The sequence below is a fragment of the Sturnus vulgaris genome, chromosome 6 (assembly GCF_052056855.1).
Source record: "Sturnus vulgaris isolate bStuVul1 chromosome 6, bStuVul1.hap1, whole genome shotgun sequence".
Classification (NCBI taxonomy): domain Eukaryota; kingdom Metazoa; phylum Chordata; class Aves; order Passeriformes; family Sturnidae; genus Sturnus; species Sturnus vulgaris.
In genome coordinates, this window is record NC_142248.1 from 3,662,910 (window position 1) to 3,686,256 (window position 23,347).

At 50.3% G+C, this 23,347-nt stretch overlaps 3 protein-coding genes across 8 annotated transcripts in view; 1 reads left to right on the forward strand and 2 right to left on the reverse strand.

Annotated features, from left to right (window-relative positions):
• The first annotated feature begins 396 nt into the window (after positions 1 to 396).
• On the forward strand, positions 397 to 4,527 carry IRF7 (interferon regulatory factor 7). 3 transcript variants are annotated; one of them, XR_015804390.1, is made up of 11 exons: positions 397 to 864; positions 952 to 1,114; positions 1,339 to 1,501; positions 1,568 to 1,665; positions 1,819 to 1,864; positions 1,971 to 2,069; positions 2,147 to 2,401; positions 2,540 to 2,665; positions 2,810 to 3,181; positions 3,343 to 3,577; positions 4,148 to 4,323. XR_015804390.1 is itself a non-coding variant. In XM_088166735.1 (11 exons), the coding sequence occupies exons 1-11, from the start codon at positions 842 to 844 to the stop codon at positions 4,292 to 4,294; spliced, it is 1,611 nt and encodes a 536-aa protein (XP_088022861.1). In that variant the 5' UTR covers positions 397 to 841; the 3' UTR covers positions 4,295 to 4,527. The 3 variants fall into 3 exon arrangements, 2 of the variants coding, with proteins under 2 accessions (XP_088022861.1, XP_088022862.1); XM_088166735.1 differs by having other exon boundaries at positions 3,343 to 3,461; positions 4,148 to 4,527; XM_088166736.1 differs by having other exon boundaries at positions 1,583 to 1,665; positions 3,343 to 3,461; positions 4,148 to 4,527.
• Positions 4,528 to 4,740: 213 nt separating this feature from the next.
• LOC106851509 (malignant fibrous histiocytoma-amplified sequence 1 homolog) lies at positions 4,741 to 12,909 on the reverse strand. Of its 2 annotated transcripts, XM_088166734.1 has the most exons (11): positions 12,828 to 12,909; positions 10,973 to 11,852; positions 10,091 to 10,382; positions 9,473 to 9,659; positions 8,377 to 8,567; positions 7,796 to 8,283; positions 6,453 to 6,610; positions 5,812 to 5,971; positions 5,296 to 5,366; positions 5,100 to 5,206; positions 4,741 to 4,883 (listed from the first exon to the last, which is right to left on the reverse strand). In XM_088166734.1, exons 1-11 carry the CDS (start codon positions 12,844 to 12,846, stop codon positions 4,866 to 4,868), a joined length of 2,571 nt encoding a protein of 856 aa, XP_088022860.1. In that variant the 5' UTR covers positions 12,847 to 12,909; the 3' UTR covers positions 4,741 to 4,865. The 2 variants fall into 2 exon arrangements, with proteins under 2 accessions (XP_088022860.1, XP_088022859.1); XM_088166733.1 differs by lacking the exon at positions 4,741 to 4,883 and having other exon boundaries at positions 4,902 to 5,206.
• Positions 12,910 to 14,680: 1,771 nt separating this feature from the next.
• Positions 14,681 to 23,347, reverse strand: part of PHRF1 (PHD and ring finger domains 1) — a 35,427-nt gene continuing 26,760 nt past the window's right edge. For 2 of the 3 annotated variants that reach the window (XM_014873562.2, XM_088166728.1), the window contains exons 13-18: positions 23,172 to 23,326; positions 19,561 to 22,317; positions 18,793 to 18,869; positions 17,994 to 18,254; positions 16,800 to 16,928; positions 14,681 to 15,635 (exon numbers count right to left, since the gene is read on the reverse strand). In XM_014873562.2, the coding sequence (XP_014729048.2) occupies positions 15,501 to 15,635; positions 16,800 to 16,928; positions 17,994 to 18,254; positions 18,793 to 18,869; positions 19,561 to 22,317; positions 23,172 to 23,326 (3,514 nt within the window). In that variant the 3' untranslated portion in view covers positions 14,681 to 15,500. Of the gene's footprint in view, positions 15,636 to 16,799; positions 16,929 to 17,993; positions 18,255 to 18,717; positions 18,870 to 19,560; positions 22,318 to 23,171; positions 23,327 to 23,347 lie in introns of all 3 variants that reach the window. The other variant, XM_088166727.1, reaches the window with a different exon arrangement.

Sequence of the window (23,347 nt, forward strand, 5' to 3'; positions counted from 1 at the left end):
AAGTGGGAAATTTCCTGGGAAACAAAAGGCAGTGTTCTGAAAAAACATGTAGAGTGCCTAGCAGGCAGTAGGGAACTCCTGGAAAGAAGAATTTTCCTCAAGCAGCACATTGGGAAAAAGGCTGCAGTCCCGTGCTTCAGCCCCACTGACCCCTCCACCCTTTGCTGGTCCTTGGGTAAGGAACTGGAAATGCCTTTCAGGGAGTTCGGGTTGGTTTCACGGCTCCCCGCAGAGCTCGAAGGGCTCCGGGAAGAGCCGGGAGGTGGCTGCTGCTGCCCTTGACCCTCCTCCAGTCGGAGGCAGGGGCTGGCTCGCCTCTGCCTCGGTGCCGAGCGCTGCCCGCCGCACTTTGGCCTTTATTGGTTTGTCATTTTTGGCAGCACGGCCTTAGCGCGCAAACCTAGAGAGCCGGGAGAAGGATTAAAACAAACATCTGGACACGGCCCGGGGGTTTCCAGCCCCGGGAAGCCCCGGCTGGAGCGGGTGCGGCCGATCCCCTGCGCTCCAGGAGTCCCCCGCTCAGCCTTAGGTCCGGTTTATTTATTTATAAATTACTAATAGTCTGGAGAGGGGTTTGCGCGGGGCTGCGCAGCGGCGTCGCCGGGGCCGGAGCATCCATCCCACGGGCACTCCGGGAGCGGCGGCACCGCCCCGCCGAGAGCGGGGCAGTTTCACTTTCGGAAGGGACACGTGATTTCCAGAAAAACTGGAGGGGCGGATAAAGAATCCGGCAGGAGGCGGCCGCCCCCGCGCCGAGGTTACCGCCCTCCACGGCGCGGAACGGCCCTGTTCTGCGGACCCGGCACGGCAGGGCTCGGCTCGGCTCTGCGGACCCGGCACCATGGCAGCGGCGGAGAAGGAGGGGTAAGCGGAGCCCAGGACCCCCGGCCCGCCCCGGGTCGCCGTTGTCGGGTGGCCCCGGTCCCCGCGGTGACGGTCCCGCGCCCGCAGGGAAGCCCAGAAACTGCGGTTCGGACCGTGGCTGCTGAACGCCATCGACAGCGGGACCTACCGGGGGCTGCGCTGGATCGACTCTGCCCGCACCATCTTCCGCGTCCCCTGGAAGCACAACGCCAGGAAGGACATCACCAGCAGTGACCTGGAGGTCTTCAAGGTGGGTGGGACGTGGGGATCCTCAGGGTGGGCGGGGTGGGGGTCGCCAGCAGCGGCCTCGGGGTCGTCAAGGTGTGTGACATGGGATGGTGACCAGCAGCGAGCTGCGGTCTTCGAGGTGGGTGGGATGTGGGAGCTGGGAAGGCGGGGGGAAGACCAGTCATCCCTGGAAACTTCCATGCTCACGGAGCCAGGGACCCCATGCTCACCTCCCTGCACCCCCAGGCCTGGGCAAAGGTCAGTGGGCGGTATGAGGAAGGCTCCGAGGACCCGGCCAAGTGGAAGACCAACTTCCGCTGTGCCCTGAGCAGCACACAGATGTTCAAGCTGGAATACGACCATTCCAAGCGTGGTGATGACCCCCACAAGGTCTTCTCCATTGTCTCAGGTGAGCCTCGCCCCATGGAGGGGCTGTGCTGGGTGGGGTGGGCAATCTCAGGACGTCCCATTCCAGGTGGTCTCCTTTCAGCCGCCCTCCAGGACAGCAAGGAGGGAGATTCCAGCATCCTGAACCCTGTGGTGGCCCAGCAGGTGGCACACGAGCAGCTGCAGGTAGCTGGGTGGGCACAGCAGACCAGGGGGTTCCCTGCTGTCACTCCACAAGCATTGCTCCCAAACTGCAGCCCTGCACCTGGCCAGTGGGCTGGGGGAGGCTGGGTGCCTGGGAACCACAGCAGTAAGATCCCATTCTCCTTCCTTTGCCAGCTGGAGCTCCACCCCCAAGACGTGGCCTCAGCAGTCACCGTCCCAGGTAAGCACTAGTCCCACAATCTTTTTTTGTGGGACGACACCCACTAGGCTCAACTGGGGCTGATTTTGTGGCTGTGAGACATCCTACCCACTGTGCTCCCCCTTAGAAAGCACCGACCCCACACAGCTCTCGATTCTGGAGGAGCTGCTGCAGCAGTGTGACATCTCTCCCCGCAACTTTTGTTTGCTGGCCACATCCTGTGCAGGTGAGCACAGCTCTGCTCGTGGGGTGCAGAGTTGGTGACTGCCTGGGTGAGTGACCCCACAGATGATTTCCCTGCAGAGGACATTCCCCACCAGGACACCCTGCTCCAGCCTCACCAGGACACCTTGCTCCAGCCTCATCAGGAGACCCTGCTCCAGCCTCATCAGGAGACCCTGCTCCAGCCTCACCAGGACACCCTGCTCCAGCCTTATGCAGACATCAGCCGAAACAGCTGCTTCCCTCCCACGACATTTCAAGAATGGGTGCCCACGGTGGAGCAGCCTACCTTGGACACCTACCAACCAGCGGGCCTCGTGCCACCGGAGGAGACAGGTGGGTGCCTTGGGGCAGGATCTGGCCCTGGCTGTGGGAGTGCCATAATGGGGTGGGAAGAGGGTGGGTGCCAAAGCAGCCCGAACCTGCTCCATCTGGAGCGGTGATGCCGATGCTGTCCGTGTCCCCTTGCTGCAGGGGCTGTGCCAGCACCGTGCCAGCTGACGGAGGCCACGGTCCCCGTGCAGTACGCGGCGGAGGCGACGCTGTTGGTGCCTGCTGCCAGCCCTGTGCCACAGCCACAGCTGCTGCGGGCTAACACAGGTGAGGGTTATTAATTATTAATTAATTATTAATAGCTATAAATCATTATTTCGATTGTTAACAGTAAACGTGCTCGGGGGGTGCTTTGGGGAGGGGGAACAATTCGGTTTGGAGGATGCGGCGGCTGATCGCTTCCTGGTGCAGATGGCATCCTGGATGTCACCATCTACTACCGGGGGAAGGAGTTCCATCGGGAGGTGGTTGGGGGCAGCCACTGCCTGCTGACCTACCAGCCCCCCAGCCTGGCGGAGGTGCCTTCCCCCTGGCACGTGGTGCACTTCCCCAGCCCGGCCAGCGTGGCTGACGGGAAGCAGCGGCGCATCACCGAGGATCTGCTGGGCGTCGCGGGGCTGCAGCTGGAGATCCGCGCCTCCAAGGTCTTCGCCACCCGCCGGGAGAAGTGCAAGGTGTTCTGGGCCTTGTCCCAACAGCTCGAAGGGGGCGAGGAGCCCCCACCCAACCTGCTCTACCGGAACCAGGAAACGCCCATCTTTGACTTCAGCGAGTTTCGCACGGGTGGGTAGGGGTGTCACTGCAGTTCCCCACGTGTTGTTTCCTGCCCAGCCTGGTTTGGGGCTCATAGGAGCCAGCCCCAGGATTCTACAGGCGTCCAAACCCTCCCAGCCCCTCTGTTCCCCCAGGCTCACCCCAAAACTGAGCTCTGTTTTGCCTCACAGAACTGATAGACTTCTACAATGGCCAAAGGCGGCGATCCCCTGATTTCACCATCTACCTCTGCTTTGGGCAGGCCTTCTCCAAGGACAAGCCTAAGGAGTCCAAGCTCATCCTGGTCAAGGTGCAATAGCCAAAACCCACCACTAGCCCACTGCTGCCCAGGGAAGGGGAGAGACCCATGGAGGCCAGGGGAGCTGGGATGTTGGGTCTTTCAGGAGGGAGAGCCTCGAGGTTGAGGTGGGTGGGAGATGGAGGGTCTGGGTGCCTGAAGAGGGACCCCTGGGGACTGAGACCGGTGGGATTCTGGGTGCCCAGGGATGGGGACTCCTAGGTGATGGAGAGATGATGGAGTTTCCTCAGGGACTGGGCAGGGGGAGCCTCAGGGGTCAGGGGAGATGAGTGCTTAGATGAGCAAGGAGGGAGACCCGCAGTGTGCAGTGGAGATGGGGATTTGGGAGCCCTCAGGATTTGGGGCAGATGGACATCTGGATACCCAAGGAGAGGGTACCCTGGGGGCTAAGAGAGGTGGGGGAATTGAGTGACAGGGGAGGGGGACACTTGGAGGCATGGGGTGCTGCACAATCAGGGGACCAGGGAAAACACGGGGTGAGCGTGGGCCAGAGGATGCTTGGGGTCTGGGTGGGATGGTGTGGAAGGCAGCTGCCCAAGGACAGGGACCCTCAGGGGTTGGGGGAGACAAAGGATGTCCCAGACATCTCCTCCCTGCACTGCAGGAGGACAGGGCCATGCAGGTTGTTGCAGTTGTATCAGGCAGCTGCCCCTAACCCCGATGTTTTGCTGCTGCAGCTGGTACCCAAGGTCTGCGAGTACTACTATGAGAAGGCGCTGCAGGCAGGAGCCTCCTCCCTGGACAGCCACACCATCAGCCTGCAGCTCTCCAACTCCTTCGACCTCATGGAGTTCATCGAGCAGTACAACATGCAGCTGGGCTGACCCACACCTGCCCCGCTCCCCACGGCCAGGCACAGGCAGCAGCACCACTGAGCATCCCAGGCTCTGCAAACCAGCACCCCCCCAACCCAAGGGCAGCTTCACCCGAGGACCACTTCTGGAGCTCACACGTTGCTTTTCCCCTCCGTCAGCTTCTAGTCTGTGTTTTTGTGGAGTGTGGTAATCTACTGATTTCTTAATTTTTCCAAGTTAAAATATATATGTATAGAAATGTAGTTCTCTCTTGCTGTTGTTGCCTGGATATCTGCCTCTGCTATCAGTCTGAAATCTTCACCAACCCCTTCTACCCCCAAAACCACGGGGGTCTGTGCCCAGCCTTGTTTCAGCAAAGTCCCTGCTGGCAGGAGCAGGCTGGTATCAGAGAGATTTATCAGCACCTTCTTCCCCTTAAATGTGAGTAGGTGAGGTGACTTCCCAGTGTGAAGGGATGCATTTATCAATGCATTTATTTCCATGCATTAAGGCTGCAAACATGACTTGCAAGCAGAATGTGTTGAGGACAGCTTGGCTCGGGCTGAACAAAAGTAATTCTTCATTGAGCACTGGCCCAGGGTTACTCACTGGAGATGTTCTGGAAAAACAAGGCAGTAACTACAACAAACACACACCCAGACCAGCAGCTCAGAGGTGCAGAGGGGGTGGTATCTCAGGGAGGAGCGTGGAAACCAGGGGGCTGCCTGAAGATAGGGTGTGCCCTCCCCAGGCTGAAAACAACTGCACCTCCTCATTTCAGGAGCCTGACCACCACTGTTGGTCCCTGGGCAAGGGGAGGTAGCAGTGTCCTTACCTGCCTAGTGACCTGGATGCTGCTGGGCCCAAAGGTGGTGGTCCCATAGCTTGTCACATAATAGTGAGCAGAGGGCTGTGCTGTGGGCTCCTCCAGTGGCCTGGGTACTGTGGGAATGGGACACCCTTGTCACCTCAGCTCCATGAAACCCTCAGCCCTCTTTCCCCTGAGCACAAACTCAGGACACTGGGCTCACCTTTGGGCAGCAGCAGCTCTGCACCAAAACGATGCCCACACGTCCCACAGGTTTTAACGTCTTCCTTTGTCCTGTGGAGGAAAAAGCCCAGGAAAGAAGGAGCAGGAGCTGCCCTCAGCACTTCCCATGGAATCAAGGCAATGGAAGAGCTTGCTCTTCCCACCCTGACCTGGGGTGCAGCTGTTGGTGGGACAGCTGCTGCCCTCCCAGGTGCCTGAGCACCTTCATCTCTTCATGAAACAGGGACATGTGGGCACATGTCCAGAGTGAACACTATGTGCCTGAGCCCCAGAGTCTCAGCTTCTTCTCCTTTCCCTCCATGCTCCAATTTCCCACACCAGTAAGTGCTAGCACCACACGGACACGAGCTGCTGCGGGCGGGAGAAGGGCACTGTGGTGCCTGCTGAGTTCCGTGACTAATTTCACACGGCTTTTAGAGGCTGGCCAGCTGCACCAGCACTGCAGCAGCGAGCAGCCAGGCCCCAGCCTTGCCCAGAGGGCACAGAGTGTACGTACGTGGCACCTGTGCCATCCATGTCCGGCCAGAGGAGCTCGGCGGGACAGCCGGACGTTCGGCACGGAGACTTCACACACACGTGCAGCCCCGGCCACTCCTCAGAGAGCTTCTGCATCAGGAGCACCACTGCCACCAGGAAGTCCCAGGCAAGCTGGAACCCTTCCAAGAGAAAGGAGAATGTCTTGCTTTCTTACAGCCCCCAGCCACAGCAGCCCAGGAGATTCTGTTGTGACCCACACATCACTTCCAGCCCGCAGCCTCAGCTGTCAGACCAGCTCCATTTCTCCAGTTGACCAAACCTCCATAAGGAATTTAAGGATATGTTGGAAGAACTCCCCAACTTGGGAGGCCCTTTGGCTTATGACTTGAGGACCCAGCCTTAGACTGTACTCTGCTGGGGAAGGACGATCCATTTGCTTCATGACAAGAATGAAAACTTGACTTTCCACTTTCATGTGATACCTCTAAGGGAGTCCTGAACAGAATTGCATGGAGAAAGGGGAAACTTTTAAGTGTACTGCTGGTGGACCCAGGCCAGACTAGGACATGTGGCAGAGGCTTCTTGGGACACTTCCCATCGGGCTGGAGGTGGCAGGGGCAGAGATAAGGAGAGACATGAAATATGAATCAGGGATCTTACCTGTCCTTTCTGATGGCTTTCTGCAGCGGAGCTCCAGGTAGCTGTAGGCCCTCTGGTTATTCTCTTTGATCAGCAGAGGTCTGCCATTGCATACAAGCAGGCAGGTTACCTTGGCCACCCAGTGTGTGGAATAGAAGGAGCAAGCTTTCACCAGGAACCTGCAAGGAGATTGCCCATGGCTTTCACCACTTTTCTCCTAGCTTATCCCTAATTCTGGGAGAAAGCTGGCATCAGATTGACTTGAAAATATGAACCGAGTTTCAGAAAGAACAGACACCAAATGAGGACCTTCTCCTACTGAAACCTCAAGCAGTAGGAGCAGCCTCTAATCAAGAGATCCTTCCAGAGTTGGCCATCTTGTCCTGGTTTTGTCTGGGATGGAGTTAATTTTCTTCCTAGTTGCTGGTACAGTGCTGTGCTTTGGATTTAGGATGAGAATGATGTGAATAACACACTGATGTTTTAGGTGCTGCTGAGCAGGGCTTATATCAAGTCAAGGATTTTTCAGTTTTTCAGGCTGCCCGGCCAGTGAGGGGGTTGGGAGGGCACAAGAAGCTGGGAGGGGACAGCCAGGACAGCTGACCCCAAATGACCAAAGGGTTACCCCATACCCAGTGACATCACACTCGGCATATAAACCTGGGGGAGAGCTGGCTGGGGGACCATTGCTTGGGAGCAGATGGGCATGAGTTTGTTAGTGCTGAGCAATTGTTTTTTATTTGCATCACCTGTTCTTCTTGGGTTTTATTTCTCTCTTTGCTGATTTCCTTTTCATTACAAAATTATTATCATTGCTATTGCTGTTATAATTCTAATTTATTTCAACTATTAAACTGTCTTTATCTCAACCCATGAGTTTTCTCACTTTTCTGATTCTCTCCCCAGTCTGGCTGGAGAGAGTGAGCAAGTGGCTGTGTGGTGTTTGGTTGCTGGTTGGGGTTTAACCACAACACCATCAGATAAAACTCTAGACACAAGTCCATAAAGCCAGGAAAATTTCCAAAACCTGGTACAGTTCCAGCACGCATAGAAATTAGAACACTCTTGGGTGACACCGTGAGACCTCTGCCTGCCTGTATGGGCATAGATTAGCCAAACACCCCCCAGATGAAAGGGGAACCAGAAGGAGCGTGGCCTTTGCTCACATGCAGGCAGTGAACATCTCAAGGGATTCACCCAGGGCCCCACACGTGTGTGGTGCAGCTGAGAAGCCACCCTGGTATCCTGACTGCCAGCCTCAGGATCAGCAGGTTCAGTCTCAAGGCTTGCTGAGAGTCATCCTGGCACTGCACAGAGCAAACTCCATTCCACAACCTCACTGATGGCCAGAAACCAGTGCTTACCTCTGGAAGAAGCCCTCAGGTATTTCGGGTGAGAAGTAGGCACGGATGTGGAGGTCCTCGGGGTGGTCTCCTCCCCACACCTCAGACACTTCCTCTGTCTGGTTCAGATAGGTTGGGAACAAGTACCAGGACTCGCCTTGGCTCCGTGTTGTCTCCCACGGCTTCCCAGGCACAAACTCCCTGGCCTGTGGGTTGAGTGCCCCGGTGTGCTTCACCTCCAGGCAGAGCTCAAAGTGCTCCAGGAGGCTGAAGAGCTTCCCTCTCCCTCTGTGAGGCCTGTGTCCCATGATTTCCTCAAACACATCCCACATCCCTTCCGAGCAGAGCTGGTGCTTCACCAAGGCACGCACAGCCCGGTGGCACAGCATTGCCTTTGACTTGAAGGTGCACACCCAGTTGGCTCTGTCTCTGATGGTGGCACGCTCCCCGATCAGTGTCTCCACGGAGATGCCCTCCAGCTGCTGGATGAGGTGGTGCCGCACCAGGAGCTGCACGGCGAGACAAGAAGACGTGAGGTGGCGGTGACAGGAGCCCAGCAAAGCTGCTGGCTCTCCAGAGATGGTCCTGACCCCTACACTCACCTTGAACATCGTTATTAAGAATGTGGGCTGGAGAAAGACGGTGCTCTCCAAGTGCTTGATTTCCTCGTACCACACGACGAGCCCGATGCGGTGCAGGTACCGCAGGATGTCCTGGAGGAGCTCTCTGCCCAGGCTGGCCAGGTGCTCGTGCTGGCACAGTTTGCTGACTAAGTACTGCAGGTCCATCATGCCTGGAGGGAGATGCAGGAGCTCAGCATCCATCCGCAGAAACAGCATTCCAAGGCATACGCTTGAGAGAGCCAACAAGCACCAGCAGCATCCCACATCATCTGTGCCCTCCCTGGGAAGTAGCTGAGATCAGACCGATGCTCAGTGACTGTCACAAAAAATATTCTGCCTCTCCTCAGTTGTCCCACTGCCACCCTGAAGCCTTGCCTTGCCTGGCCTCAGCAGTGCCAACAGCCTGCCAGGACTTTGTGAAAAATGAGGCTAATACTGGCTTTCTTTTCATTGTTTGAGGAAGCAGGTTTGTTTCCAGACAGAAAACCTCAGATTGCCAGTTAAACCTCAGAGTGTCATTCAGCAGTGCAGAGACACAGGCAACAAAATCTGGCTTACTTCCACAAAAGAAAAGCATTTGCTCCTCATTCTCTAATCCTGCAGTGGCCAGAGATGTCACTGGGAACTGGCAGTGCTCATATCTGCTTTAGGTATGTAAGCAAGGGGCTAGAGCTGACTGCTAGTCCTGCTAAGTCACAGAACACATGGAAAAAGGGTCTAGGAAAGGGTAGGGGCCATTAAATAAGGTCAGCAGGATGCAGATTTGAAAGCCACATAGTTGTATTAAGGTTGTGGAGCTCCTTCCTGCAAGATGTTTTTAATTGCTTATACAGGGAAAAGGGGAGAAAGAAAAACATCATTGGAAAGCAAGAAACCAGACAACATGGCCTGCTCAGGCGTGCTCAGCATTAGCACTGCAAGGTCTTCAGCAGTGACCCCTCTGCCACACAAACAGGGCCAGAAGGTGCAGCAAGCACTGGAGAGCCCATCCCCAGTTCAGGAAAGCACTGGAGAGAGCCTGAGCCAGGCTCAGAAGCTCCTCTCAGAGAGGCGTGGAAGGTGACAGAGCACTCACCGTGGCCTGCCATCTCCTCACTCTGTGCAATATCCACGATGGCAGCTTCCACCTGCCTGTAGACGGGTGGCAGCACCCGGACAACCTCAGGGAAGAGCTCCTCATTCTTCACATGCTTCAAAATAGTGGCCTCAAGCTTCTTGATGTCACAGTGATCCGTACAGTTGACAGCAACTAAGTTTAAGATCTGGAAAAGAGGAAGCACATACCTGACAAAAGCACATCCAGAGGAGTTTTCCAGCCTGTGAGGTACACGAAGGACCTAATGCCATGAGGTCACCCAGGGTGAGACACACCACTGGTTCAGCTTCAGAGGGCTCCTCCTTCACACCTCTGCTCTGCAGCAGTTCCTGAAAATCACCTGGTGATGATAAATGACCTCTCACACTCCTCCTCAGGCACTCGCTACAAGCCACAGGAGGAGATGCCATCACCTACCAGGGACAAGGACCCTGCAGGTCACAGCTAGGGGTTACCACATCCACTCCAGCCTGGGGAGAGGCTGCAGTAGTGGCTTGATGCATTCACACGAGGTCACCTTAACCAGTAGCACACTGGGCTGCCAGAGACAGCAGGGTGACCTCAGCCAGCCAGACCCCAGGATAATCTCAGCCCTACTGTTAATGTGCAGCTCTCCATCTCTTTCAGCTTCTCCCACTGGTCCACGTAAAACTTGGGCTCCTCGCTGCTCTCCAGGTTGTCAATGAAGTGAGCGAGGTTGTTTTTTCTCTCCTCCAGCATGGCTGTGATCCTGGCCATGATGTCATGTGTCTTCTCTGCTACCTCCTGCTCCTGGCAGCAGTCCACATGGGTTCCCACAGGAAGCACCACCGAGTTTGGGACTCGCATGGACAGGTTGTTGATCCAGAAACCAATGAGCTCCTTGAAAGTTTTGTCGTTAGTTTGGTACCTGGGGAGGAAGAAAAAGAAAATCCCAAATTCACATCTCACCCACTGGATCTCCAGCTAACTTCCACCAGTACACACTCTGTGTATCCCAGAAGCTCACTGGACAAGAGCTCAGATCTTGGAAGCTGACATGGGCTGTATCCAAGCTCATCCTTGAGCTCCCCATCCTTAAGTTATGGGGAGTAACAGAGTCAAACCCTGCTATGGATGAGAGGATCCCTCTGTAGCACCAAACCCAAGCCTGATGCTCCCTCCACGTTCAGGGAACACCACAGGATACAGGATGAATCACTGGGATTTGCTTCTTGCAGAAAGCAAGTCCATTTCGATGGGGCATTTCAGTGGTCACAAAAGGAGTTGATGCTTATGCAACCCCTCCTAAGAGAGGCCTTTGGCAAGGTGATGACAGAGCTGGTGGCTTAAAAGGTTGATCTGCAAAAATGGGGAGAGGAAGAGCCAGCTGTGCCAACGGTGAGAAGACCAGGCCTCAAGGTCCAATGGATATGGTGTCAATTCGTGGAGTGCAAAGTTTCCCCATCTCCTTTTCAGTTTCCCCACTCCACCTGGAACCCAAACCAGCTCAGCACTTACATGTGAAGATTGATGACAAGGATGACGAGTGCCTGTGGGGTGATGAACACGTGGTGAGTCATGTAGTATTCCAGCTGGCCAGCAAAGTCCCAGAAGAGAAACGTGAAGTCCTCGATCTGGAACTCACTGATCTCTATCCCAACTGTTCGCTCTTCCTTAGGCACCAGTTTGGATTGTCCTTGCTTCAGGCTTCTGCAGATGGTGGACTTCCCTGCCAGTGAGGCTCCCAGGAACATGGTCTTGACCCTCTTGTCCTCCTGCCCCAAGCCATGCTGAAGTTGGTTGAAGTAATTCCGGATCTGCTGAATGCCACCAGCACACACTTCACTGGGTGGCTCCCGGAGGGGGTTCCCACTGGCCTTAAACATTTTCAGGGATGGTCCCTGGAAGAGCTCCTTGGGGAGCTGGCGGAGGGCATTGTTCTGCACATGGAACTCCTGCAAGCGTGCCAGCTGCAGGACCGGCTGCGGGAAGGAGCGGAACAGGTTGTTGGAGATGTTGAGGTACTGGAGGCTGCCTTGACAAGCTGCCAGGTCCCTGGGCAGGGCACAGAGACGGTTGTTGTTCAGCCGCAGGTGTTTAAGCCTGGGGAGACAGGAGAAAACTCCCTCTGGGATGGTCCGGATTTGGTTCTGATTCAGCTCAAGCCTCTCCAAACAGACCAGGCTCTGGATTTCTTTGGGGAAGTCCACAAACTCATTCTTGGACAGTATCAGCTTCTTGAGGTTGCAAAGTTTAGAAATGCCAGTGATGCTCCTGAGCTTGTTCCTGTCGAGGTCAAGGCTCTCCAGCATGGAATTGCCCAGGACTGCAGGAGGGAGCACACGCAGCCTCTGGGTAGAGAGATTCACTTCACGAGATCTGTCCTCCTGCTCCTGACCTGGACACATGGGGCAGGGAAGGTGGTTAAAAGAGACTTGGACTCTTTGGAATTGCAGACCATTTTCTCTTTTTTTTTTTTTTTTTGCATGACTTCGGGATAATTTTGGCCAGCAAGGAAAAGCAGAGAAGCTGGTTGAACAGTGCAAACACAATCACTGCTTGAACAGCTCCTGTGTCCTCTCTAGAGAGGAACTGAAGCTGAGGATCTTGGCTGGGACTGAAAATGCAGGAACAGTTCCCACCTGCAGCCCAAGTATCACATGAACAGATTTGCTCTCATGCTTTGAGCCCTGCAAGAGCTCCAACCACAGATGCATCTACCCTAAAACTGGGAGTTTTCCAACCCCAGCAATGAGCTGTGGGGGCAGAGCTGATGTCAGGACAGCTGCTCCCCAAATAACTCGCCCTGCCTACTTGCAGCTCTTGACCACAGCTAGGGGGATGCACTGAGGCCAGGGCCAGCGAGTTCAGACACTTCCTTTTTCACATCCTTCCCCCTCCAGATGCTGCTGTGATTCCTTGCAGGGATGCCCCCAGCCCTGGGAGGCTGGGGAAATAAGGCAGGGGTGGTGGGGTTCCCCAAAGGACAGGCCACACAGACGGGGACTCTGGTGGCTGAGAACATCCCCAAATAGAGAGTGTTTAGAGAAGAGAGATTTGCAGGTGAGGAGGGCGCCAGCAGGATGGGAATCACACGATACCAGAGCAAAACATGGTTAGGTTTGCTTTCCTCTCCCTTGTTTCACTTCCTCCCACGACACCAAGCACGGCATCCCCTTATGCAATGCCCCCTGCTCAGGACTGACTCATCGTCGTTTCTCAGCATCACCACTGAAACGTGGGACATGCTCCAAGCCCAGCAGGAAAGCAAGCCTTCACCCGCTCCCAAACATCCAGTCTCTCCCTCAGGGACAAGCCAAAGAACTCCCAGCACCACTGAGCCAGAGCAGTGAAGAGGCAGGGCACTACTCACAGGCTCTGGGCTGGGCCATGACCCCGCAGCGTGGCACCAGATGGATCCTCCAGGCACTCGCCTCCCCCTTTCGTTTCCTCCTCTTGTGTCACTCCCGCCTCCCCACCTCTGCTAGGGAACCCCACCCTCTTTCTCCATCCAACCTCAGAGCAGCTCTCAAGAGCCCGAGCACCTCTGGCCAGATGGCAGGGCCAGGGTTATGTCCCAAAAGCAGTGCTGGAGGTCACCTATGAGACAAACATGGTGGCAGAGTAGGTCCTGAGTCAAATTCCTGCAGCATCCCTCCCTGCCTGTGCTGAACGAGCTTTTGGCATCACCACTCTTGCACAGGAATGAAAGGACACTATAAAAAAAGAGGCTATACTGTTACCAAACCTGCATGTATTCAGTAAGATTTCTTCCCTTAAACAGGTGGCAGCATCTGATCCAAGAGGGTTAACCAGAAAGGCAAAAAAAGAAGAAAGCAATATACACAGTATACAAAAAACCCCTGTTTTCTAGAACATGCCAGAAGAGGCATTTCTAGGTATGTTTCTCATCACCTTTCCCAGGAGGCAGCTTAAAATCTGATGATTTAATTTTAATGGTAGACAGAATGGAAGAAGCAGTATTCTTGTTCATGTAACTTCAGCAGAAAGCACATGCAGAAGGTATAGTTTTCAGTCTCAGCACTCCCCAGGCAATGGCAGGTGCAGAGGTAACAAATTTAACAGGCCTTACAGTGCAGGCACTCCTAATACACCCTGCAACAGGCTGTTACCTTTACTGCCAGTCCAAGGGTAGCATTAAACAAGAATTTGAAGTACTGAAACAGCCTGAGAGACGAAACAGCCTGACACTGTCCTCTGGGTAAAGAGTGTAGTTGCTTCTATTATTTGGTCAAGCCTTGTTTGTCACACCACCTACCCTTTTTCACTCATGCAGACAGGTTATGGCAGAATTGCTCCTCTGAGATACCCAGAGGTGTCCAATTTCCAGCCTAAGTGTATGCACAGCTAGATCTCATTGTTGTGCCAACAGTGCCATTAAAGTTTCTGAATTTTTATTTTGCCAAGAAATCTATCAGCAGTGTTTGTATTTACAACTCCCACACCCATGTTACAGGTATATATTCTAACTACGAGTTTAGCTTGAAACTATACCTTCTCTGCCAGCTGTTCTTCTGCAGTCAGTACTGTGTATTTTCCAAAAATCTTCAAAGCAACTCCAAAGTTACCACTTCCTTACTGTCCATCCAGGCTGCACTTCCAAAGAGGAAGCATACAAAACCAAGGAAGATTAACTCCAAAATGCTCAGGATTCATCCATAATCACTCCTCTAGCACAGTGAGTGATAGGAATGAAGCTTTTGCCAGTCCATACACTAGTGGTATATAGGCTTGTTTTGTTTAAATAGTAAAAAAAATAAACTCTCCAAATCCAAGTTCCCATGAAGGGAAAGCCAGTTTCTGATTTGTAACTTACTGGTTTTCTCTTCAATTTCTCTGTGAAACATCTCCTCCCTAGCAGGATTTGATGGGGAATGATTCGTGTCAGGTTAAGGGTTCTGAATATAATTTAAGGGCCTGTATTTCACACAGTCACTTAAAAGACCTGTTGCTCTGCAGTACATGCAGGCAAGGAGTTCTGCTAAGGCAATCGAGATGAAGTCAGAATGTGTGCTGCCCTCCTTTGATTCGTGATAGGAAGACCTGTTCTTCTGCAGAGGAGGAGGGACAATTACTAATCCAACTTCAACCCTCCTCCACAAACACAGCATTCCTTATGCAAGAGCCAAGCATGCAGGTTTACACGGAACAGCCAGGACAAGAGGCAGATCCAACACAAACAAAGGACACCTGCTATAGGACAAAAACCTTTCAAAATAACTTTATAAACTCTGTCACATTTCTGCTTTGTACATCAGTTCAACCTAATCCTTTGAGTTTGTTACAGAAAATTGACAATGCTTGCTTTTTGTTTCGCTTTTTCCTGAAAGGCAGACACAAAACCAGCCATCGGTGAATTATTTACACAAGTGCAACACAATCTCTCACCCCAAAATTAATTTTTTTTTCACTAACAAGGTACTTCCAACAGAATGTAAATAAACACTACAGCTTGAGCAGTGTTTCTGAAGTCAGTTTATAAAGGTCAGCTCATTTCTGCAATCCCCAAATGCCAGAGCGAGTAAAGCTTCGCTCACCATCCACCGGGCTAAAAATACAACATTTCAAGTATTAAATCAGATATTTCTAAAGACAATCTGTATTTTGATAAATAAACACATGGGAAACAGCATACAGCTCTCAATATACTGTATGAAAAGTGGTGTCCAGTTTCAAACTTTAGCAAGACAAGTGCACAGCCCAAAAATGTGATCAAAGTAACCCTGAAAACTGCAGCAATCCAGGAGTTCCAAACATTAATCTCTTCCGTGTTTTCCCTCGAATTACTCTGCTGGTCTGAGGCATTTGATTGTTATGTAGTTCTGTAGCTGTAGGTAATCCAAAAAAAATCATAAATTCATTCCCATATGGAAACAATTCAAGAGAAGGTTCCAAAGATAAAGTCTATTATCATCTTGTTTCTCTGCACTCTGCTTACAGTGAGATGCAACTGCAGGTCTGTAATTCCCATTGTGTCCACAGCTAGGACAAGTTCAGTCCAAGTCATGCTGGCTGTGGCTTGCTCTCAGTTTTCCACTTCATGTGTGTCTTCACCATCAGTTTTCTTATGTTTCCTCATGTGTTTGTATTTTTCCACATATGCCTTCACCAGGTTAGCCACCTTCATAGGGTTGATCTCTCCACTTTTGCTGTGGCAGATCTGCAGGGGATCAGAAAGGGCACTTGGTCAATGACAGCAGCTCAGGCAAGTGGCAGAGAAGGCCCCAAGCTGTCCCAGGGGAGCCAATTCCTGCACAGACCTCCGAAGGTTACAGCAGGGTACATAAAGCAGAAAACAAATACCAGAGTAGCATTTTCCTTCAAGCATTCCAGGAATGGCCCAGAGCTTATCTACAGAGCACCAACTGAATGCAGAGGCATCTCAAAGCAAAATTATTCATTTTTATTATAGGCTTTTCCACCCATCCATCCCATTTTACATACACATGGTAACCAAGGAAGTGTTGATATCCCATCTTTGGGATGTTTTTGAGGAAGCAATGCTCAGATTAAAAGAATTTGGCAGTTTTGAGAACCCATTTTGAGATGGGGATAAAGAACAGACCCTACATAAGTTACTTTGTCTCTTCAGAGAGAAGTTCACAGTGACTTCAGTAGCAATGGGCACTGCTCAGCTCTCTTGCAAACAACACTTACAGTTCATATGGGTCACACACAGAAGATGTGAAATTGCAGCCATTACCTTGGGAATTTTTATTTATGATGGAATTTCTCACTGATAGCAAGAATGCAGAGCAGGGAGAAAATACAGTTCTCTGAGCTATCAATTAACTGCCTTGACCACAAGAGCATTACTTCCCCTCATGAGACAATGTTTACTTGCTGATTGTGTCTTTCACAGCCATGACCTACTCAGCACTAACATTTGAGACAAGTCAGTATCAGCCAAATTGCAACACCCTCTTCCATGGTTCAAGGACCTAATGCACAAAGTATTTTCTCACTTTATCAGAAACAGCTAGAATTCTGGCTGAAGTTCCTAGTGAGGGGGGGCTTGGCCATTCTCACCCAGGGCAGATACCATGTAACATTTCAGCTCAAGCAACTGAAGCTTAGCAATGTTTTTGTCCACTGAAAACATGACCTCATTAAAGGAACAGACTGACAGCTCTCATCAATGGCACCAATCAGTCTTGCTTAAAGCAATTACTGCTTCACCACAGAACTGCAGAGTATGAGTCAGGGTCCAAAGATCTGCTAGCCCAGTTATGGCATGTAATTGCTGAAATGGCAAGTGCAATCTAAAGTACTGTCACTGATGTAATGACCTGCCCAGCTCCACCTCCTTTCACTGCACCCTCACCTTTTGCACTGCTTTCCGAAGGATGCTCTTGTATTCCTCCTTTGTAATCTCCCTCTTCTGGTAAAAAGGTTTGATGGCAAGTTTCACTTCTTCCACAGCCCTTTCTTGCATGTGAAGCTTCTTCATGTACTGCACAGGAAAGAGAACTTCATTACTTCGGGCTGTCTTGGGAATGGTTTCTGAACCTGTTTTTCTTAGAAACGCTCAAGCAATGAAAATTCTCATTTCACAATTTTTACAACCCAAGTAATCACCTCGAAGTGATATCCTTTACTGTCAATTACTGTCTTGAAACAAATATCAGTTTGCACTATGAGGAGCCCTTGCTTTACATAACATTTATTCTGTGTCTTAAAAAATGTGTTTTTAGCATGTGACTCCAATGACTTCCTGATTTTGGTCTCCTTCCCTTCCAACGGCTCTGAAGCAAACACACATCTAACAAAAGGCATCAGATTCTAAAAGCAGCAAACCACAACTGTGAATATAAAGCTTCAGGCAACTGTAAAGAGAATCTGAAAATTGCAGAGTTGCCTATGAAGTAAGGATTACAGGTGCCACCAAAACAAGTTCATAAAAACTGCTGCTCATAAATGGAGGCTCAGTGGGAAATGCTTCTTACTGTTTGATATTATAGTATGAAGCAATTCATGGGCTAAGTTGTTTTCATTCTTGTTTTAGCATCCACTGTGCACAGAGGAGATGGTGTTTGCAGCAAACCCAAAACTCAACAGCAAGGGACTTTCACTGAAAGATCTCCGAAGTGCTTACTATCTCTGCATTTTCAGTGCTGATATGCAACAAGATAAAATCCTACCTCTCTATAGGACTGTTAGGAGAATTGACATTAATTTCAAAGCTGGAGGGGAAACGAGAAAATCAGGTGTTCAGAGAAACTTGGACATTGTGGTTTATGGAAAGTCCCTTCCAAATACTCATGCAAGAAAGTTTCACAACTTTAAGAATGTACTTTTAATCCCTCTCTATCCTATTATGATGAACCAATAGAAAGCATATCCCTGAAATGGAATAAATATCAAATGAATTCAAAGAGAGGACTGCCTGCTGCTCCTGGGTTAGCATAGTCAGTCACCAAAACCAGCAGGGCTGGGAAAATACAGTACAGAAAGTTTAAAAATCCCCCAAATTAAAAAGTTAAAATAAACAGCTCATTAATTTTATGCATTCACTCACTTCCTCGTTTTTTGTTTTATCCACTGAAGGTTTGGGTGTTTTAATCTTCTCCTCTGCACTTCCAACAGAAGCAGCTTGGATTCCTGGCTCAGATGCTGTAGCCAGGCTGCCTGGCTCTGGGGTGAGGCTCTGTCCTGCCACACAGCCAAGAGCTGGAAGACTTCCCTGCATGATGAACTGGACCGTGGGCTGGCTCACAGGGGCGTAGGGGGGCAGGCTGGAGGGCAGAGCTGGTGCCAGGGGGATGTTCTGACAGTACACCTGTGAAACAGACACCACTCTGTAAACCCTTGTGCTGACAAGACACAACATCAGAGCAGGATTTTCAGAGCATCTTTTATCCACCAGAAGCTACCACCAGCCCCAAAGCCCTTTTAACTGGTGGACAGCACAGACTGATGGCTCAGACCAAGGCTACCAAGCCAACATTTACAGCCTGATCACAGTCAGGAAGAAGCTCACAGCTTGTCAGGCAGCAGCATCGTTCTGCAAGCTACTGCTGAAAGCAGATGCTGCATGTACAGAGCAGAATTAAAATACATTTCTTTAATTGTAAAGAGCACCTGAGAGATTAAATGATTAGAAAATTGCTGAGGTGTATGGGCTACATGAAATGTACCACAGGCAGAGGAAGGCAAACTGCCATGAGAGGAGGGTGTTGCACAACGAGGGCACAGATGAGATGGGATGCCTTCCACACTTGGGTGCTGGAATAGAAACCAACCTGAGAGGAATCTAGATCAGGAAACATAGGCTCAGGAATCATATAATTGGTTGGAGGAGGCTCATTTAACTGCACCTGATTTAACGTTTGGTTCAAGTCCTCTGCTTTCCAGGTCCCTTCTTTTGCTCGCTGAAGTTTGTAAAATGGAATCCCTAGGTATCCCAGGAGAAGGAAAAGAAAATATCTTAAGAACAAAATAATCTGTCAAAGATTCAAACCCAATTCTATTTTAGAAATTAAAATAAAAAGCATCTAACAACAGAACTAGTTATAAAAGGATTTTTTTAGCAGCCATTCATATTTTAAAGTTTCTGATAATAGAGAGCTTCTCATTCCCTTGAGCAATTGCTTTCTACCAGGTTTATCTGGTGAGAGTAACCAACAAGAACAACACAGGCAACTCTGTCAACACAAATAGCACAGGTTCCCAAGCCAATGCTGGTTTAGCAGCATTCACAGGAGTGAGCTACAGAGACTTGTCACACTCCTTGGTTCTGAGAAACATTTATACATTCTGAAGGCAAAGGAACCATTCTAGTTAAGTGCAGAAAGGGTGGGACATGGGCTGCCAGTTCAGAGATGGGGCTGTTGCACATGCTTCACGAGCAAACAAGCTGCCACTGGCTGAGCTGTGCTGACAGCATGTCCTCTCCAATTCATTAACACAACTCACCTCGTGATTTCAACCAGTGCAAAATGCCAGCTCTCAGGACTGCAAACCACAGCATCATCCCAGCTCAGATCACAGAGCTCTTACACTACAACCAGGTTTGGCCAGGCACCAAAACCCTAAACCTTATACAGCCTGTTTCAACTGCTGTTTGTTCTCCAAAAGAGACTTACTTGGAGCTTTTCCAGCAGACAACGTGCTGCTTTCCTCCTCTTGAAGATTCCAGGTAACCCTTTTCACTGGTGCTTTTGATTTCAAGGCAGGACCCTGAGGTACCACTTCCAGTTCAGGCTTAGTGAAATTACTTGTATTTTCATTTGAGACAAGGCACTCCTCCTTAACCTCCCTCACACAATCCACGACTTTGCTTTTGGATGAGCTTTGAATCGGTGCAGCCTCAGCTGGAACGTGCATGATAACTTCCTTCTTTGGGGGCTGTTCCATCAGAGATGGACATAATGCAGTATTTTCTATTTTAACTGTGATCTCTAGGTTTGTATTGCTACAGCTACCGAGCACTGCTGCATCAGTACTATTCATTAAGTCTGTTTCAGTAAAAGAATCCACATCTCCAACTGGGACACAAACGTTTGTGATCTCTGGTGCAGGGAATGCAGTTTCACGGCTCACTTCCTGACAAATGGGCTCTACCTTTATAGTTTCTTGGACCTCTCTCAGCTGAACTGGGGTCTCAGTCTGTATTTCCTCAAGTTTGACATTTGGTTGGATGGTTATGGAAAGCCCTTCAAGTACTAGCTCCTCTTTCGGCTCTTGTTTCAGAGAACGGGGTTGCTCCAAACATCTGGTCACATTTTCAGCTGGAGGCTTTTGATCCTTTTCTGGTGCAGGAGGAAGCAAGGTCTCTTTTGATCTGTGTTTCCTTTCTTTGGAACGTGATCGGGATCGCTGTCTTTTTTCCTTTGATTTGCTGCTTTTGTGCTCCCAAGATCGAGAGCGAGATCTCCACTTTCTCCTCTCTCGAGATCTGGATCTCGATCTCTTTCTGTCCCTTGACTTCAAACTACTTTCTTTATCATACCTCTCGTAGCTTTTCTCCCTCCTGTGCTTCCGCCTTTTAGTCCTCTCAGTGCTGTTTGACCGGGAGCGATCCCTCCGCCTTGATCTCGAGCGAGACCGCCTTTTCTTTTTCCTATTTTCATAAAAATCAGAAGTACTTCCAGGACTACCCGAACGTGACCTAGATTTCCTTCTGTCCCTAGACCAAGAAGTTTTTGCCTTTTTATCCTTGGTTTTATCCTTAGTTTTCTTTTTTTTAGATCGCTCGTGACTGCTAGAACGGTCAGTAGAAGACCTCCTGCTCTTGGATTTTAATGCGTGTGTTTTGCTGTGCTCCTCCCCTCCTGACCAAGAGGTAGATCTGGAGCTTCGGTCCCTTGAGTGTGCTCTATCTCTTGACCCTGAACGTGATCTCTTATGCTCTTTGACAAGTGCTTTTTTCCTTTTCATCTTCTTCTTGCTTCGGGAGCTGGAGTTTGAACAAGATCTGGAACGTGATCGCCTCTCTGCTTGTTCTACTTGTTGGACTTTCTGCTGCCCATCACTTTTTGAGGGACTCTCTGGTTCTATTTTCACATTAATACTAGGTCTAATCAATTCCTCAGCATTAAAGAACACATTAGGTCCTTCTCTGCTTTCCTCCTTTAAACCCTTTGTACTAGAAATATCCTTAGCAGCAGATGAAGTGCAAGGACTGCTTGGGATGTCTTCCTCATCCACACTGTCTCGTTCCTCTGTATCAGAGATCTGTTCTACAATCCTGCTTGCTACTGTCACATCATCACGAGACTCCGTGTTACTCGACGGCGCGTCAGAGTCAGTCCCAGATCCAAATACATTTTCTACCCTGTAAGGGGTGAAACGACGGACAGTTTGAAATGTTTGAACTTTTGGATTTTCAATGGAAATAGTCCTGGTGATATTAGTTAGTGGGATCCCTGAGCCAAGCCTTTCAGGACTGCTGTTTGCTGAACTCGAGTCCGATCCCGTTGGCTCAAAGGGATCATAGATTTCACTTTTGCCCTGCTTTTTCTTTGCTGAGAAAAGAAGTGAAGGATTCTCCTTCTGCTGCACTTCATCATCCACGGGGCGGAAGGTATTACAAAATCCTGGGTTAGACAGCCTGCTGGGATGTCCTGTATTCCCGGGAATATTGATTTTAAAACTCTCAAAAGAGCCTGGGCCTTTACCCCTGGAAGTGCCCAGCAGCGAAGAACTGCTGGAGCTGCCAGGATGGGTGGAGAAAGACACCCCGCTTGGACGCGTCTGCTGATGTGATTCCTTGGAATTTGACTTCTGACTCTCCACCCTGCTACCTTTTCCTGGCTGATTAGTGCTCCCTTTGCCAGTCAGATGGGTTATACAGGAGCTGGGGATATTACAGCTTTGGCTTCCTGCAGGTTCTGGCTCCACCTGCTTACTGCTGGTTTCTTTTTTAATCTTTGGTATCCTGGGAAGCTCAAAGATGTCAATTCTCTGGGAAGGCGGTTTTACCGGCTGCCTCACAGTTACAGCTTTTGAGCCAGAATTCAAGTTACAGCTCAGGGGCTTTGAAGACGAAACAGTGGGTACAAAGTTTTTAGATTTTCCATTAAATCTGGGCATTTCATCTAACTTTGAGCCATGCCTGCTCAAAGTCGCTGCATTCTGAGTCTGGACAGACCTGGGTGTCATTGAATATTCTGATTTTACAGTTGCCTTTTCGGGTGCAGTCTGTGCAGACTCACTCCTGCTCAGTGAGGGTGGAGGTGATGAGAACAAGGGTCTGGAGCGAGAACTCAGCCCCGAGGAAACAGAAGGTCCGGCCGTGGAGCAGCTTGCTGTGGTCCCTGAGAGCACTGTGCTTGGCTGGGGCTTCTGCCCTGAACCATCCTCCACTCTCGAGTCACTCGCTGATTTTCTGTGAAATGGAGCTATGGCACACAAACAGACAATTCAGCTTTTTCAATCTGGACATTTTCTGCCAACGTTAAAATAATTAGCTTAGTACTTCTGTTAAGTTCCACTGTGGTTTGTAGACACGCCACACAGTAATAAGGAAGTCCAACAGTTCTTTTTGGTCAGATACTTACAGTTTAGTGCCAGACAGCCACATCTTGAGGCAAACACTAATGTTTAGGGAATAAATTATTCTGTTCTGTAGGTATCACCTGATTAGTGCTTATTATTCTGTAGTTGCTGATTAACAGAAATGACTGCAACAGAGGACACTAGAGGTACTTATATTAAAAATAAAGCTCTAAGTTTCTATTTGAACAGATTCTTTTCAAGTAATGTCATGCCAAGGGAAGACACAGCTGGAGATGATAGCACACATTTAGAGCTCTACTTTTGCAAAGAAATTTCTTGCTAAGGTCCTTCACCCTGCTCTTCAAACTGAAGTACAAATCACAGGCGTGGCAACAATGCATGACACATGCCAGAAAAACTGGGTACCGAGATAACTCTGGTCTATCCAGTCCTACATTTTTTATAACAAAGCAAAGCATGAAATCACTGTACAGCTCTTTTGAAATCAGAAAGCTACGTATTAAAACTAAAATCCTCCAGTAACATCTCATGTCTGCATTTAAGCACAGGCAAGCAACACTATTTCAGAACATCCATCTTATAAAATAGATTACTGTTGGCAGCTACTGAATCTACCCTACATATTCCAATGCTCAGTAAAAGTATCCCTAAGCTTAAAGCTATGCAGCCTGTAGGATCAGGGCAGATGTGGATGAAACAAGGAGGCAAATAGCACTATGAGGTGCCAAGTCCATACCTTCCTTCTTTGCTGTCAGTGAACCATCTCTGTTGATGACCACATCTGAACTGCTCATCATGAGAAGGCTCTGTCCAGACAGGATACTTCCCAACAGATCAGGCACAGGAGCAGCTTCTGCTTCTTGATCCGGACTCAAGGCAGGCACGCTGCTTCTGCATGTTTCAGAGGGGTTA

Excerpts from the sequence above, each read along its gene's own strand:
- IRF7 (XM_088166735.1), top strand. The coding sequence starts at position 842 with ATGGCAGCGGCGGAGAAGGAGGG. Across the intron at positions 865-951 it reads GCAGCGGCGGAGAAGGAGGG|GGAAGCCCAGAAACTGCGGT; the intron begins GTAAGCGGAGCC and ends CCGCGCCCGCAG. Across the intron at positions 1,865-1,970 it reads CTCAGCAGTCACCGTCCCAG|AAAGCACCGACCCCACACAG; the intron begins GTAAGCACTAGT and ends GCTCCCCCTTAG.
- LOC106851509 (XM_088166733.1), bottom strand. Across the intron at positions 6,611-7,795 it reads CCTGAGGGCTTCTTCCAGAG|GTTCCTGGTGAAAGCTTGCT; the intron begins GTAAGCACTGGT and ends ATCTCCTTGCAG. Across the intron at positions 5,207-5,295 it reads AGAGCTGCTGCTGCCCAAAG|TACCCAGGCCACTGGAGGAG; the intron begins GTGAGCCCAGTG and ends CCATTCCCACAG.